The sequence below is a fragment of the Plecotus auritus genome, assembly GCF_963455305.1.
Source record: "Plecotus auritus genome assembly, chromosome: 5".
Taxonomy (NCBI): Eukaryota; Metazoa; Chordata; class Mammalia; order Chiroptera; family Vespertilionidae; genus Plecotus; species Plecotus auritus.
The window spans coordinates 133,706,290-133,722,927 of record NC_137776.1 but is presented as its reverse complement, the minus strand read 5'-3'; the positions used below and the strand labels follow the sequence as shown (position 1 = coordinate 133,722,927).

Sequence of the window (16,638 nt, the reverse complement as noted above, 5' to 3'; positions counted from 1 at the left end):
TTCACTCCCCAGAGTTCAAAATCTGGGCCTCTTCTCTACACTAACAGCATCTAGTCATTGCTACCTTTCTCTGTCCAGCTCAGCCTCTCCATTGAGCTGCAGATCCATATGGCCAACTTCCTGAGCAGCATGTCCAGTGAGTAGCTCAAATTCACCCTGTCACAAATTGAATTCCAGATCTTCTTCTCCTGCGGGCTTCCTAATTTCCAGACCTTCCAGCTGCTGAGGCCTAAAACTTTAGAGTCAGATATGCTTTTCTTTTTCTCATACCCTATATCTGTCTGACCTGTCTTGTCTGCTTTTAAATAATCTAGAATCCTGGATACTTTTTCTTTTTAATTTATCTTTATTGTTGAAAGTGTTACAGATGTCCTCCCCCCTCCCATGACCCCATTCAACCCGTTCCTTCCCCTTCCCCAGGCCTTCACTGCACTATTGCTGTGAACATAAGGTTGCATATACTCTGTCTGATTGGTGATTCTGGTTTCTTAGAATATATTCCTAGAAGTGGGATCACTGGGTCAAATGGGAGTTCCATTTTTATTAATTTTTTGAGGAAACTCCATACTGTTTTCCACAGTGGCTGCACCAGTCTGCATTCCCACCAGCAGTGTACTAGGGTTCCCTTTTCTCCACATTTTCACCATCACTTGTCTTTTGTGTACCAAAGCTTTTTTATCCACTCATCTGCTGGCCACTTCTTAATTACCTCTGCTTATAATACCCAGACCAGTGGTCGGCAAACTCATTAGTCAACAGAGCCAAATATCAACAGTACAACGATTGAAATTTTTTTTGAGAGCCAAATTTTTTAAACTTAAACTTCTTCTAACGCCACTTCTTCAAAATAGACTCTCCCAGACCGTGGTATTTTGTGGAAGAGCCACACTCAAGGGGCCAAAGAGCCGCATGTGGCTCGTGAGCCAGTTTGCCAACCACGGACCAAAACCAATCTACTCATTACCTCTTTCCTGGGTTAACACAGTAACCTGCTAACTTCTCTTCTCACTTCTACCCTTGAACCTCTATCCTCTGCTATCAACATAGCAGTTGGCAAGATCTAATCTATCTATCTATATCTATCTATCTATCTATCTATCTATCTATCTATCTATCTATCTATCTATCTAAAAGCCTAAGTGAACAGAATGCTGGAAGGAGCAGAGCAACCAGATTGACCGGTTGCTATGAGGCACATTGACCAACAGGGACAGATGCTCAATGCAGGAGCTGCCCCCTGGTGGTCAGTGCGCTCCCACAGGCAACCTTCCGCAACTGGCCAACCTCCTCTGTTCCCTCCCCACAGCTGGCCAACCTCCCGGGTCCCTCCCACCGTGCCCCCCCCCCCTCCCCAGGAAGGCCCTGGCTGGCAGCCAGAAGGCCCTGATCGCCAGCCAGGCCTAAGGACCCCATCCGTGCAGAATTTCGTGCACCAGGCCTCTAGTTAACATATAAGTCAGATCATCTTCTTGCTGTGCTCAAGCTTTACTGTGGCTTTCCATCTCTCTCATGGTAAAGTCATCACCTTTTTTTCATGACCTATGAAGCCTTATCAGATATTCTCCCACTTTCTTTTTTTTTTTCTTTTTGTTTTGTTAATCCTCACCCGAGCATAGTTTTCCTTTGATCTTTTAGAGAGAGGGAAAGAGAGAGGGAAAGAATGAGAGAAACATCAATGAGAGCGAAACACATCGATTGGTTGCCTCTTGCACTTGCCCCGACCAGGGCCTGGGCCAGGGAGGAGCCTGCAACCAAGGTATGTGCCCTTTGACTGGAATTGAACCTGGGACCCTTTGGTCTCCACTGCTCTATCCACTGAGCCAAACCAGCTAGGGCTCCCACTTACTTTCTGACTAGCAGGATCTGCTGACATCATCTTTCTCTAGGTAATTCCCTGGCTCATTCCCAGAGTACTTAACATCCTCTATCATCTAAATAATCTCCTGATTTATTTTGCTGCTGTCCCAACCAGAACGTAAGTTCACTGAGGACAGGGTCTTTGTCATTCACTGCTATTGCGCAGTGTGTAGAACATGGTGATTAATCAATATTTATTGAAGGTATGTTTTCATTAAAAAAATACGTTTTTATTGATTTTAGAGAGAGAGGAAGGGAGGGGGATAAAGAGAAACATCAATGAGAGATAAACATCAATCGGCTGTCTCCTGCATGCTCCCCACTGGGGACTGAGCCCACAACCCAGGGATGTGCCCTCATGGGTTATTGAACTGTTGACCTCTTGGTTAATGGGTCAATGCTTAACCACTGAGCCACACAAGCTGGGCAGTTTTCATTTTTAATACAAGTTAGATGTGGGTTCTAAATGGCAGAACTCACTTGCTAGTATAAAATTCATTGGAGCCTGTTGAATTTCCATTCAGAAGATAGCTGTAGGAAACCTGTCATTCACTTTCCAATCACTCAGAATTCATGCCAGCCCTGTCCAAATGTGAGATCCTGCCCTCTCGCCAACCCTGATAAATGAGCCACATCTTCAGAAATGGTTCTTCCATGTTTTGTTGATCAGCACTTTGTAAGCTAGCTTTCCGTTAATGTGATTAATTACTTTTTGTTTTCCCAGCTCAGACAGCCTTATTTTACGGTTTTGCATTTCTGTTATGAACGTGTCAGATAAATAAGGGTGTGGGGAGGTACTTCAGTCTCATAATTTTTCTATAGCTCTGAAAATTGGCTTTAGTGGCACTTACGGATATGTCAGCTAAAATGAGAGCCTCTTACCAGGCAGCTTGAGAATGTTGGTATTGGCATTTCTTTAACTGATGTTTTATAGAAGAGGCATTGGAACATGAATTCCCTCTACTGCAAATAATGAACAACTGTGATAGCTACATCATAACAATGTCCTTCTCACCATTGTTGATGTTGTGTCAGCACTTTGATTATAAACACTCTTTTTCATGGTTTAATAACTGAGCCATAACAAAATCATTCCATATTGTAAATTGGTGTACTAGCTGTTCATCTCAGGGGTGATTTTTTATGGAACCAAAGTTTTTAAAGTACTTGGTATTGCTAAAAGGTGATTTTGTGCATGGTATTAGGTGAGGGAAAGGTACAATGTTCAGAATATATAATCCAAATTTATATTTTTTCATTCAGCTTTCAGCTGCCCGGGGGTGGTGGTTAGGGGACCCAATAGAATGAATCTTTTAATGCTGCACTTGGAAGTCAGGATTAGCAGCAGCCTTATAGAGTAATCATGTCGTAAATGGCATTTCAATATTTTGTCTTCTTTTGTTTTAGGAAACATTGGTTGACTAGCAGTATATTTAAATTTTTATAATAGTCAGTCATTTTATATTGGGTGTTACTGTTCCTGGAAAAGCATGCTCATTACACATAAGATAAAACAAGGATGGCAGTAAACTCTGGCTGTTTAATTTTACTTATTTTGTTCTGCAAGCCTGCACAATTTTGGTATTTCCATAGGTTAGATTAGAGAGAAGTTTTAATACACTGAAAAACTCTGGAAGAAATCATAGGTGTCCTATTTATAAATTTAAATTTAAGTGCAAAAAGGAAAAATAGGATAAGCCTCCACAGTTATATTAAATTATTTAATAGAAAAAAGGTTTAATTTCTTCATATGTCCGTATATTGTTAGAGGAGTCTCCTATATTCAACACTCTCATTCTCAAATCTCATTTTCTTTTTATTATTATTATTTTTATTATTGTTTAAAGTATTACAAATAGTAGTACATATGTCTCCTTTCCCTCCCCATTGACCTCCTCCTGGCCACCCCCACCCCCTGGCACATGCCCTAACCGCCCCCCCTCCCCCCCAGTGTTTGTGTCCATTGGTTATGCTTATATGCATGCATACAAGTCCTTTGGTTGATCTCTTACCCGCCTCCACCCCCCAAACCTTCCCCTGCCTTCCCACTGAAGTTTGACAGTCTGTTTGATGCTTCTTTGTCTCTTTATTTTTGTTAATCAGTTTATGATGTTCTTTATAGTCCACAAATTAGTGAGATTATGTGATATTTATTTTTCTCTGACTGGTTTATTTCGCTTAGCATAACGCTCTCCAGTTCCAACCATGCTGTTGCAAATGGTAAGAATTCTTTCTTTTTTACAGCAGCGTAGTATTCCATTGTGTGGATGTACCAGTTTTCTAATCCACTCATCTGCTGATGGGCACTTAGGCTGTTTCCATATCTTAGCTATTGTAAATTATGCTGCTATGAACATAGGGGTGCATATATCCTTTCTGATTGGTGTTTCTGATTTCTTGGGATATATTCCTAGAAGTGGTATTACTGGGTCAAATGGCAGTTCCATTTTTAATTTTTTGAGGAAACGCCATCCTGTTTTCTATAGTGGTTGCACCAGTCTGCATTCCCACCAGCAGTGAAAGAGGGTTCCTTTTTTTCCGCATCCTCTCCAGCACTTGTCGTTTGTTGATTTGTTAATGATAGCCATCCTGACAAGTGTGAGGTGGTACATTATTGTTTTTATTTGCATCTCTTAGATGATTAGTGACTTTGAGCATATTTTCATGTGTCTCTGTAAGTCCTCTTTCGAAAGTGTCTTTTTAGGTCCTTTGCCCATTTTTTGATTGAATTGTTATCTACCTTTTGTTACATTGTATGAGTTCCCTATAAATTTTGGAGATTAAACCCTTATCAGGGATAACATTGGCAAATATGTTTTCCCATGCAGTGGGCTTTCTTGTTGTTTTGTTGATGGTTTCTTTTGCTGTGCAGAAGCTTTTTATTTTGATGTAGTCCCATTTGTTTATTTTCTCCTTAGTTTCCATTGCCCTAGGAGTTGTATTGGTAAAGATATTGCTATGACAAATGTCTGCTGTTTTGCTGCCTATGGATTCTTCTAAGCTTTTTATGGTTTCCCGTCTTACATTTAAGTCCTGTATCCATCCATTTTGAGTTTATTTTTGTGTATGGTGTAAGTTGGTGGTCTAGTTTCATTTTTTTGCATGTATCTGTCCAATTTTCCCAACACATTTATTGAAGAGACTGTCTTGACTCCATTGTATACTCTTGCTTCCTTTGTCCAATCTCAAATATAATTTTCTATAGAAAACTACTGCTACTATTTTGTCAATTGACCTTTCAGGGCATGTGAGGGAGGCAACCAATTGATGTGTCTCTCTCACATTGATGTCTCTCTTCTCCTCTCTCACTCTCTCTTCCACGCCCCTTCCTTCACCTTAGAGCCACAAAACTCAGTCTCTTTCTGTCTTTCTCTGCCACCCCTAAGTCTGGGTGTGCTGGGTATGTGGACTGGGGGCTGGCATAGGACTGCGGCTGTCAGAGAGGTCACTGCTGGAGGACCTCTGTGGCTTAGGTGCTATAGCCTCTTGCAAAGCCTTGAGCATGATGCTCTGACCTTCTGGCACCTTCTGTGAGGCCCCTTTATTGTGTGCTGGACATTTTGTCTATAGCAAATGAAGTCAATATTACTATTTCTAGTAAAGGCCTGCTTCTTCATCTGTCAGATATCTAGAGTAGGAGTGATGTCATTCTGATTTGTATTTGATCAATGTCTGTGCTTTGTTGCAGCTTTAGTTTGATTTTGTGTACTCTGGTTTCAGATGTTTCGAGGGTGAGACCAGGGCTTTGCCTTTAGCAATGTCTGTTCTCTGAACACTGTGGAGATTCCAGCGCTATCTGTTTTTTACAGCAGAGTTGGCAGCTTTTCGAGCCGTGGAAGACCTCTCCTTGGTTTAGAGCCTACCTGCCGGATTTTGGGTTCCTGGGGAGTTTTCTTTTCTCCCCAGTTCTGCATCTTATTTTTTGCACCTCAAGAGAATTATTAGTGACAGATCCATATTTTGTTCCTTGTGTTAACCAAAGAAGAGGTTCTGGCTGTAATAAAGAACATAAAGCATTTATTTGACCAAAAGGGTTGCAACCTGGGAGAGACAGATTCAAGTAGCAACCTATGCTCCAAAGAGAACAAAGGAAGGCATAATTTTTATAGAAGTGAAATTTACAAGTGTGGTTCCTATTTTGGTCCTTCATGCAAATGAAAGATTCTTGCAAAGTTAGCAGGTTCTGGTTAGTTCCTGTATGGTTAAGTACCCACAGGTCTTCTCCCTTTCTCAGTTGTGAGCTTCCTAGGGCAGGCACAGTCTCTCATTGATTTTGGCACTCTAATTTGATATCCTGTGTCTTGCCTTGTACCTGGAGGCAGAGGATGGTGAAGACAAAGAGCTTGGACATGTGGTCAAGCAGACCTGAGCTTGAATCCCAGTTGTTACCTTTGCTGGTTGGTTAGGGGTTGGAAAACTATGGGTCATAGAAACCACAGGGGAAAACTGTTTCAGGCATGATCAACAATGTTGAATGCTGTTAAGATGTCAGGCAAACCAAGGACTTGGAATGATCTGTGAGATTTTGTGACATGGGGGTTACTGGTGATCCTAGAAAGAGCGAGTTTCACAGTGTGGTAGGTGGGAGTCTTCTCAACTCCACTGAAAATCTTAAGTCTACACATTCTACTTTAGGGGACTTTTCCTCCTGTTATAGTAGCGCTCTGCAACATGTGTACCTGTTAATGATCCTAATCAGGTGCTTAAAGCAGCATCCATGCTGCTTTGCTGTATTTAACTCTGCTAACTTGTCCCTTTAGGCGTCTTCTCACTACTAGTTTCATTAATCAGACATCTAATTCTCTGAGTGTCTGAGCTTCTCAAAGTCCACAGCTCTCCTTTGCTGCATTCCCACTTTGATACTATCTTTTTATATATTATTTTGTCCTCGTGTTTTGTTTTCATTTTCATTCTCCCCCCACACCTGTGGAAAGCATCTTAAATTAATGGCAAAAAAATAAAGTTAGTAATGGTATATGAAATTATTATGGAATAATTTGTATATTTTAAATAATTTGAATTATTGCAATTCTCATTTTTAATACTTGGATTTTGAAATATTTCTTTCATTGTGTGCTGCATCAAAACAAGTTCTTTCAAAGACTTTGTGATGTGAATAGAGAAATTCTCCATTGAGTTATCTCTTTGAGCGGGATTTATTATGGATTCAAATGTATGTACACAGAGCAGTTTTTGCTACTCAGAACCATTGATAATCACCTAGGAAATTTCAAATGGATGTGCAGAGATGTTCTAGACACATAAAACCATTGAATGTCTTTGGTTGTTTGCTTTTTTTTGCTGCCTATTAAGAGTTACACAGATACGTTATTCTCCTCAGTTGTTTGTTATTGTTCTCCTCAGAAAAATAAAAGCTATGGAGTCTGACACTCCATTATTAATAGTTGATACGTTAGAGAGAGTCCTTTTAAAGCTAGGCAGATCTGTTAAAATTACTTACAGGTCACCTTGGAGAACAGATAAAGAAATTTTATGCATACCACTTAGAGAAAAAAGAACAAAATAGCCTGTAACTATTTTTAATTGAATTTATTGGGGTGACATTGGTTAATATAACCATACAGGTTTCAAGTTGTACACCTCAATAAAACATCTGCATACTGTATCGTTTGCTCATATCCCAAAGCCTATAACTATTTTTAAAAACTATTAATGCAGTAAATTGGGAGGACAAGCTTGAAGTTGAAAATAAAAAGAATTACTTAAGTATTTAATAACAAGTCAACAAAAGGCATTGAATTGCTTTCTGGCCCTATTTACACATAGATTTTTCCCTAAGATTATAATGAGAAATGATGACTGTAGTCTGTATTTATAGTAAAGGGAGTCATCTTGGAGTGAAAACGTCCATGTCAATCTAAGACACATAAAAGTGTCAAAAATATAAAACTTATGTGGGCAAAGGAAAACATTTTTATGGCCCTGTCTTCTAGGGCGGGATAGCCTGGGTTTATCAGAACAATCTTTTCAATACCATTTGCTCACAGAAAGACCAAAATGATAATTTTATGATCTCTAGTTGATTCTCAGCTTCCTTTAACAGGCCTCTCTTTCATGCTTCTTAAACACTGCAATTTCTGTAATAGGCCCTTTTCACTACTCTAGCCACATCTTTTACAAAGTGCTCCCTGCTTCTCCTGACATTGGAATGAAGTGTGCCAGTTCTGTTTTTTAGCCATCTGGTTCCCAGATCACGAGAACCTAGTCATGGTCTCTTCTAGAATTGTAGTTCGTACCTCTCCAGGTACCAAGTTCTCTGTGCCACTGCTTTCCTCCACAGGTGGCAGCTGAACATGGTACCAGCACAGTGATGGTTTTCTTCTAGATATGTATATGAGGACATTGTGGGTTATAGCCTTAGCTTCCCACCTCTCTTTTGCTTTTCCCTTTCAAACTGCTCAGAGATAGGCCTTAATAAAATTCCTAATGGTTTTAATTTTAAAATAAAACAATGAGAATTTATGGGAACATTTAGTTAACTACTATTTTATTATATAGGTCTGGTAATTGTGTGGCATTTTTTTTTCTCCTCTAGGAGTGCTGTCTCTGCAATTTGAGAGGGGGTGCTCTTAAGGAAACTAAGGATAATAAGTAAGTAATACATTCATGTGTTGAATTTCATTGTTTTCTTCTCCTCTCTGGAATGGTTGAGCCTCTGGGTGGCAGTTTGCTTTACCTGTCATTATTAGACACACCGTTCCAAGGCTTGTGCTGTCCAGATCTGAGGTTGGGACTCTGTGCAGAGACCTTTACTGACACCACATTCACCTCTGCTGACAAAGGTGTTCCAACTCTTGTTTTTGTTCTGTTTTTGACACCATGAAGAATAACCCCTTTGTACTAACAGAGTCTTTTAAATAAAGGCAGCCCATATAGTTTTAGGTGCCGTTGGAATTGTAGCATTTAATATGATGAATCCTATTTATTCAATAAAAACAGTATGCCAGAAAACAGTGAAATTGTTATCTTCACATAAATAAAATCAATCATGGCCATAACATTAAAGCAAAACCATTTCTTTTTAACACCAATAAACTAACAAGAAAGTATATATACTACAATAGAAATACAGAGAGAAACATTGATTTTAAGACTTAGAGGGGACAGTTGGAGAATATGAAGGTCTTATGTGAACATAAACGAAAGGTAATCTGGACTTTATGGCAATTATTGAAATTATTTTTGTGTGAATTTTATTTTCATGACCTGAATTTACTATTTAAAACGGGGCAAAGTATTTATAGAATCCTTTAGAAATAGAAACATGTAGACATGGTTTAGGCAGAGGTTTTAAGCTGGCACTTGAGGGCCAGATTCAGCCCCAAGGTATGTTTTAGTTGACAAATACACATTTTATACATTTGATCCAAAATTTAAAAGTTGAGAGATTTTTATAATAAAATACAAGTTTTCATCTTTACTTGAAAAAATGATTGTGCCTCTCTATATGGCCATAACAAGTTGGAATGAGAACCTGGTCTAAATGGGCATGCGTTCCCCAAGTTCCCATGATTTAAACTGTACTCTATTTGTTTATGTCCTGCGAGGTCTCACCGGCACTGGATTTGGGACCCTGGGTGTAATGTAATGATGGAGTTTGCATAATTGTGTACATGTGCACGTGTTTCTGATTGCTTATAAGGAAGAATAAAGTTTAGTCTATGAAACTGTATTTTCGCTTAATTTGGGATATTCATCTTTTACAGTTAATGTGATTGGCACTTTGCTAAAAAGTAATGACTAGTTCTAGGATGTTGTACAAGTCAGGCAGACTGTGAGATTACTTAGGTGGCTCCTATAAAGACAGATGATAAGAACTTCTTTTCCTACTCTTGGGCTAGGACAAAAAGTGTTTGCCGTGGAACTATAGTATTTATCTAGACATGGAAGAGTGTGCCATGATGGGGTTGACACTTGTCTTCTCCTCCTGTGGTTTTTAAAAGCAGCACGGACAGTTTGAGTGAAATAAATATTGTTTGATTTAAAAATAGGTTGATGAATTGATAATTCTTTCAAGATCTTTTTAAACCTCAAGAGTCTTTTTTTGTGTGGGGTATAATATTGATGAAAAACTTAATGGTGTTAGTGGGGATGTTATCATTTTCTGGAGCAACTCAGAATTTGAAAGGAGATGCTAGATTTTAAGTAGAAAACAAGGGAGCAAGCTAATTTCATTTCTTCTTGTCTCTAATAGGTTCCTTTGATTATAGTGGGGTTGCAATGAGAGACAATTTAATTAAAGACTTAATCAGTATTAGTTCTTTTAGAAAACTTGTTGTTTGTTCTGGTTTGCTTTATGGCTTTTGTATTATGTAAAAAGATTATGTGCTATACCCAGTTCTTAACTTTTATTATTTGAATTAATCTTTTGCCACATGTTAATTAGCTAAAGTATATTAAACACCTGTATTGCAATATCAAATGAAACAGCAAACATACATTTCAGTATTTTGCAGGTCAAGCATAGAAAAACCATACATATATTGATAGGATTGAGTCTTCGGTCTTTACCTAGTTTTTCATGTCACAGTGTTGGGCAGGTGTGCTACTGAATCCATCCAGGTATTGTCTAATAGATTTAAAATTCAAAGAGTAGTCTGTTTGTGATGGATTCAGGCTCTTGGCTTTCATTCTTATCTGTGTGTTTCCCCTCTGTGAGAATTGCATTGCCTGGTTGAAGTACAAGGTATATAAGCTTAGGGAACTTGTGTTTATGTTTGATGTCTCCTTTTCTGTAGGTGGGCCCATGTCATGTGTGCCGTCGCGGTCCCAGAAGTTCGATTCACTAATGTCCCTGAAAGGACACAGATAGATGTAGGCAGAATACCTTTACAGAGGTTAAAATTGGTGAGTGGCAAAGCTTTTTTACCTCATAAATTAGTATTAATTTCAAGTTCTGAATATTTTTATTAATACACACATTTCCAAGGTGATTTTTCTCTTAGCTTCATTTTATTGTTCTACCCTTTCCTTTAGGCTAAATTTACTTATCTGTACATACACTTTTCCTGTTATATTGTAAGTATGCTTATAACCTTCCTCAAATTCTGTTTGAAATAAGGCAAAGGAATACATTTCCTGGGTTAATGTGAATTTTCAGACTATAGGCGATCTGGTGAGGTTTGTTTGTAACAGACCTGAACTATCTATTTCTGTTTAAGTTGTTTAGAGTTTCTGTTTCTCTCTCTTGCCTCTCTTTGGTTGGTCTTGACTTAGCAAAATGCATCTAACCTGGTTTCATCTTCTCTTCACCAAAAGACTGGTAGAGAAATACAAATTATTACTATTACCCAGGGATTTCCTCACTTATTAATAAGATACAAGTCATTTATTGTGCCAAACTCTCAGGCTGATTTTCTTCTGACCTGTTTAGATACTTTTATAAAAATCTTTCCAGTGGTTCTCTTTGTTCAGAGTATGTTTTATTGAAAAGATAGGCTTTTAATGTCCTTAACATTGAAGTAATCTTGGAGTTCTATTCAGTTGGTAGCCAAAAGATCATTAGGTTAGGCCCTTATAATTCATATTTAATGAGAATTTTCCCTAAAGTTAAATTGCATGACCTTAAAATATGGGATCGTATCTTACACATGGACTTAATTCCCTAGAATGTCTTCAGTTCTTGTTATTTTTAACTTGAGGTACTTCCACTTGAGAATGTCTCAGGCACTGTAGCTGTAGCACTCGTTCTGCCTATTACTTGTTTTGTTCATTACCATTCTTTTCCCCAACAGGGAACGGGGTGTACTGTCTCTATCTTAGGTACTTGGAATCTAATCTGTTGTCCCTCCTCCCCCAGAAGGAAAAGTGAACACTTACTTTTCATTATAGTTCTTTCTAGGATTTCACATTGCTAGACAACAGAGGCCCTTTGTAGAACTGATGACTGCTGGGCAGATGTGAGCGGTGGGACTAGGATGCTCAGGGTTGTAAATGAGATGGAAATGAATGGATCATTTAAAAGGCCCTTTAAAATTCAATTCTTTGGCTCCTGGACTTCCATAGGAAAGCTTGAAATCTTATATCTTGGTCACCAATTAAAAAAATCACCAATAAGAAAGAAAAAGATCTGCTTTCAGGCAGGTTATTAAAAAATGTTGAATTCATATGTCAAAGAATTTTTAATATTTATTGTGACAAATACTAACAAATATCTTACTTTTTTATGATTTACAAGTAATATGTATTTTCAAAAATGTAGACACTTCATTGAAAGTGACTTCTGTTCCCCAGGTTAATGCCCCTCAGAATGAGTGGTCACGGCTCTTGAAGCTGGACCTTCATTTTGCTGCCGTTGTCCATGAGTGTTTTCTTTTTTTTATTTTTTAAATATATTTTATTGATATTTTACAGAGAGGAAGGGAGAGGGATAGAGAGCTAGAAACATCGATGAGAGAGAAACATCGATCAGCTGCCTCCTGCACACCTCCCACTGGGGATGTGCCCGCAACCCAGGTACATGCCCTTGACCGGAATCGAACCCGGGACCCTTCAGTCCGCAAGCCGATGCTCTATCCACTGAGCCAAACTGGTTTCGGCCATGAGTGTTTTCTTAATGGTGTATTGTTATCCATACCAGTCCTACATGGGTTGTAAGGAAACAGCAGGAGGGACAGCACGACCATTTCAGTGCTGTTCAGGAAGCTGTGTCTAGAAGGCTGGAATCGGATGATTGCATGGGAAGGTGGCAAGCTTACTGTTTTCTTCACAATGCTGTGCCTAACTTTGATTGTGTATATCACATACTCCTTATGCTTTTCATCCTTAAACAGTTGGTACCTTTACAACAATATGTCTTGAGTGAATTTAAGATTTAAGATCACCTAATGTCTGTTATTGAGCTGATTATTGACATACAGATATCCATGAAATAATTTGGGTGAAAATAGCAGGCGATATATCAGATTTCCCCCAATTTTTAAATATAATTTTATATCCATAGAGAATGTCTTAATATATTTATCGATATGCCCACAGTGGTTACCTTAAATGGGAAATTTCAAGGAGAAACTTCATTTTGTGTGTGTGTGTGGTGGGGGGGTGGGAAATCACTCAAAAGTGCTGTAATTGTTTGCAAGGGGGCAATGGTCAGAAGTCTGGCTAATTTTTTCACCAAGAAACCTCATCACAGCACCATCACCTGTGACCCTCCTTAGTGCTGTCTGTGCCCTGGTATTATCCAGTGTCCTGTGGTGATTGGACTCTGACAGGCTGGCCTTGAATAACAAAATTTACAAATGATCATGTGTGTGGGGTGGAGTGCACCTTCCCAGAGAATAGGATGCTCTGCCCTATTGCAGTCAAGGATGTGCTTTCCAACATTAGCATTCTTTTGAACATTCATTTAGTGAGTGCATCACCAATCCGAAGTCAGAGCAGTAGTTTTGTGTGGTATTTCACACAGGCCACTGTCCGTATAGGCAAATTATTTCACTATGTCTATCTAGTGAACGCGTGTATGTCTGCTGGTGTCAGTTTCAGTCTTTTTCTGGGGCTGCAGCCAACCCTTTTCTGGATGCTAGACTGCCCACCCACCTTCCTATTCACATGGATGGGGGATATTAAGAATGAGTTAGATGTCAGTGTCAACTTATTTCACCAAACTGTTACCTTACCTTACCAAATACTTAGTGTATATTTTTTAATAAGACATTGCTCTTGTCTCGTATCTTAAAGTCTAGATTGGGCTTTCTCAGCGTTGGCTCTGTTGACCTTTTAGAAAAGATACTTCTTTGCTGTGGGTGACTGTCATGTGCGTTGCAGACGGCAGCATCCTTGAACAGACAGCGCCGCATATCCCCATCTGAGAATCCACTGGTCTACAGAGAAGACATAAACATACAGAGAAAATTTTCATTTTCAGATAGAGACTATCTTGATTGAAAGAAGTAAGTTGGAGACTGAGAGAACAGAAATTCTTAATTGCTTTTAAAAACATCTTAGAGATCTTTTTTTTCCAATTATTCTAATTTCTTATTTGTCAAAAAATTAATAGAATTTGACAACATATGTGTATATTTACTAATGTATTAGTTATATAATCTGATTTAGTATTTTAACATCTGTTTTTATAGAAATTGAACAACCTTGAAAAATAATCAGGTTTCATAAATATTAAAATTCTGTGAGGTTTGTGTGCACACACTTATGCACATGGTAGTTACTAAGTGAATATTTATGAAATAAAAGGCAGAAAATAGTTATTATTTGTGCTTCTGGCTTAACATATTATGGCTGGATGCTTTGATCAGACAATACCAAATGGTTTGTGCCTTTTTATGGTTTCCACTGAGAAAGCTGTGGTGGTAAATTCATGCACAGTTCTGTGCTCACTGCTCTAAGCCAAGGTATTGATTTCCATGCTGGCATCACAGGGTACATGTGGTTAGGTTAATATAGAGCCTCACAGTATTTCGGAGAGCCTGTGGAGCATCCGTGCAGCACTTGCCCTATTGTCTGTGAGTCCTGATCTTGGAACCTCTCGAGGAAGAACAAATTGCTCATCCATGAAGCAGCAGCAAGGGGGCTCTGAGTCTCTCTCCACTGCCCACTAGGTGGTGCTGGTGTACCATTCCATCTCCTTGCCCTTAAATCACCTCTCCTAGCAAGTTGCCTGCACTTGCAGAGGTGTGTGTGTGTGCGTGCCACGGATGCATGCCATGCTCATGGATGCATGCCAGGGTGCTCTAACCCAAGGAATAGCAGCAGAGTAGGGAAGGTGCAGCTTGCTGTGCATTCAAAGTGAGAATTCCAGAGGGCAAGTTTTTAGTTCAGTTTTTCATTTAGTCATCTGAAAAGAGCTGCTTTCCCTTGGGGGTAAGTTAGTGTTTTCTATATAACTACTAAGCAACACTAATAAAAGCCAGTAACTGCAAGAGGCCAACGTGAGTTTAAAATGTCTTCTGATATATGAAAGCTACATATTTAAAAGAAATGCTCATTATTGTTAGCAATCTTTCTAGATTGTGGGATACTGGTATTTACACAGAAGTATTTGAATATTTTAGTAATACTGTTGTTAGCCTTTTATTTATTCATAAGGTCAACATGTAGCTTTTGAAATACCCCTCTGTACAATTATTTGTGTAGGAAGATTTTTATTCAGGGTGTAAGAAAGGATTTGTTGGCTTTAGCAGATTTTTGCTCTTGTATAATAAAGACCATTAGGAAAGAAGAGACAGGAAATGGAAAACAAGAGTTCCAGTGCTCTTCAGTGGATTATATTGATCCTTAAATGGTGTATGCTTTAAGAAGAACTTTTATCTCATCTGGCCACCTGGTTTGGTAATATCACAGCTGTGGCCTTTACTCATCAGGTAATTAAATGGACAGCAATGATGAGACTAGACTTATTTTCAAGTCATTATACTGTTTTTATTTACACTGCTGATAATTTGAAATACTTTAATAAAATTTATTATTTTTAAAAAACAACAAAATTTTAGTGCAAAAATATATTTGGCTATAGTGGTCTTTATCTAATTAGTTCTTTCCTTTTTATGTTTAAAAATATTTAGCTTTTATGAAGAATAATTATCTCGGGGATTATTAAAGTAATTGCTGTCTCATCTGAAAAATGCTACAGGTTGCTATCCAAAAGCATCAGGTTATTAAGCAGAGCCTTCCTTTTATAGGAAAGAAATGGCTAAAAGTTATCTGAATAGGCTATATCCAAAATCATATTTGAGAGGGAAAACCATTTTCTCTGTCAGCTTAATTACTGCAGATTCTAGATTACTTAGTATTTTTCTTACTTACTTACTTAGCATGAATTCCTTTGCTTCTAACTGACTTTTTAACATAGGAAAAGTTACCCATGTGACAAGTCTTGTCTTTCCCCACCACTTCCCATGTGCTTCAGTACCTTCTCCGCATGTCCAGAGAGCATTAGAGCCTGGGCCCCTGGCAGGATGCTGAGGACACCTCCTGCTCTGCATTTGATGGTGTGCTCGGGGATTGCCAGGGAGGGGTTTGTGAGGAGTCACAGAAGCTTGGTGTGCCCGAGGACAAAAAGAAAGCAATTGCCCCCACATGATGTAGATTTTAGAATTTACGCAATCATTTCCTTTTCTTATTTCCTTCTGTCTTGGTTGCCCATGGTCATAACTGAGTCTCTGGAATAGGAACACAATTGTGCAAAGATGAGAACACACACACACAAAAGTAGAGAGATATAAAACACACAGGAAGTTAGAATGTATCTTTTTGGTTTTCACAGAAGACAGCATCTGGTTAAACGGTCTTGAGTATCATATGGTCTTTTAGAAGCAGGTCACCAAAAAATCATTAGATTTGATTATAAAATTAAAGGGAAGAACATTAAAAAGGTATAAAACAGCATAAAGTTTTGGTATTTGTTACATACTTACCATGGATATCTATTACCTACATTGATTGTTTTATGAAGATTAAATTAATCAAATTAAATTAACCAGTAGAACAGTAAGACAAGTTTATGGATTCTAAGAAATCTTAGAAAATTATAGCAGACCCTAAATGCAACCATTAGTTTTAAACATTCTTCCTGTTTGGAGGGAAAATTCTCAAATATAAGTGTTGTAGGAACATTTAAATATTAAATTGCATGTATCAAGGCAAATGATGTCTATCTCTATTGTTGACATTGCATACAAAACTTGGTGGTGTTCATGGACCACACATCCCCTCAGTGGCATAGCACCGTGACTTTGGTTTCTACGTCTGTAGACATTCCTAGGATTTTTACATTTGAAATCCTATTTCTGCAACCAAATAGACGGA

The 16,638-nt window shown here is 38.4% G+C and overlaps 1 protein-coding gene across 3 annotated transcripts in view; it reads left to right on the top strand.

The window, feature by feature from the left end:
- KDM4C (lysine demethylase 4C) overlaps positions 1–16,638 on the top strand; it is a 375,701-nt gene that overhangs the window by 247,830 nt on the left and 111,233 nt on the right. For all 3 annotated transcript variants that reach the window (XM_080668088.1, XM_080668087.1, XM_080668089.1), the window contains 2 exons: positions 8,414–8,469; positions 10,617–10,725. In XM_080668088.1, coding sequence (XP_080524214.1) covers positions 8,414–8,469; positions 10,617–10,725 — 165 coding nt within the window. The remainder of the gene's footprint in view (positions 1–8,413; positions 8,470–10,616; positions 10,726–16,638) is intronic.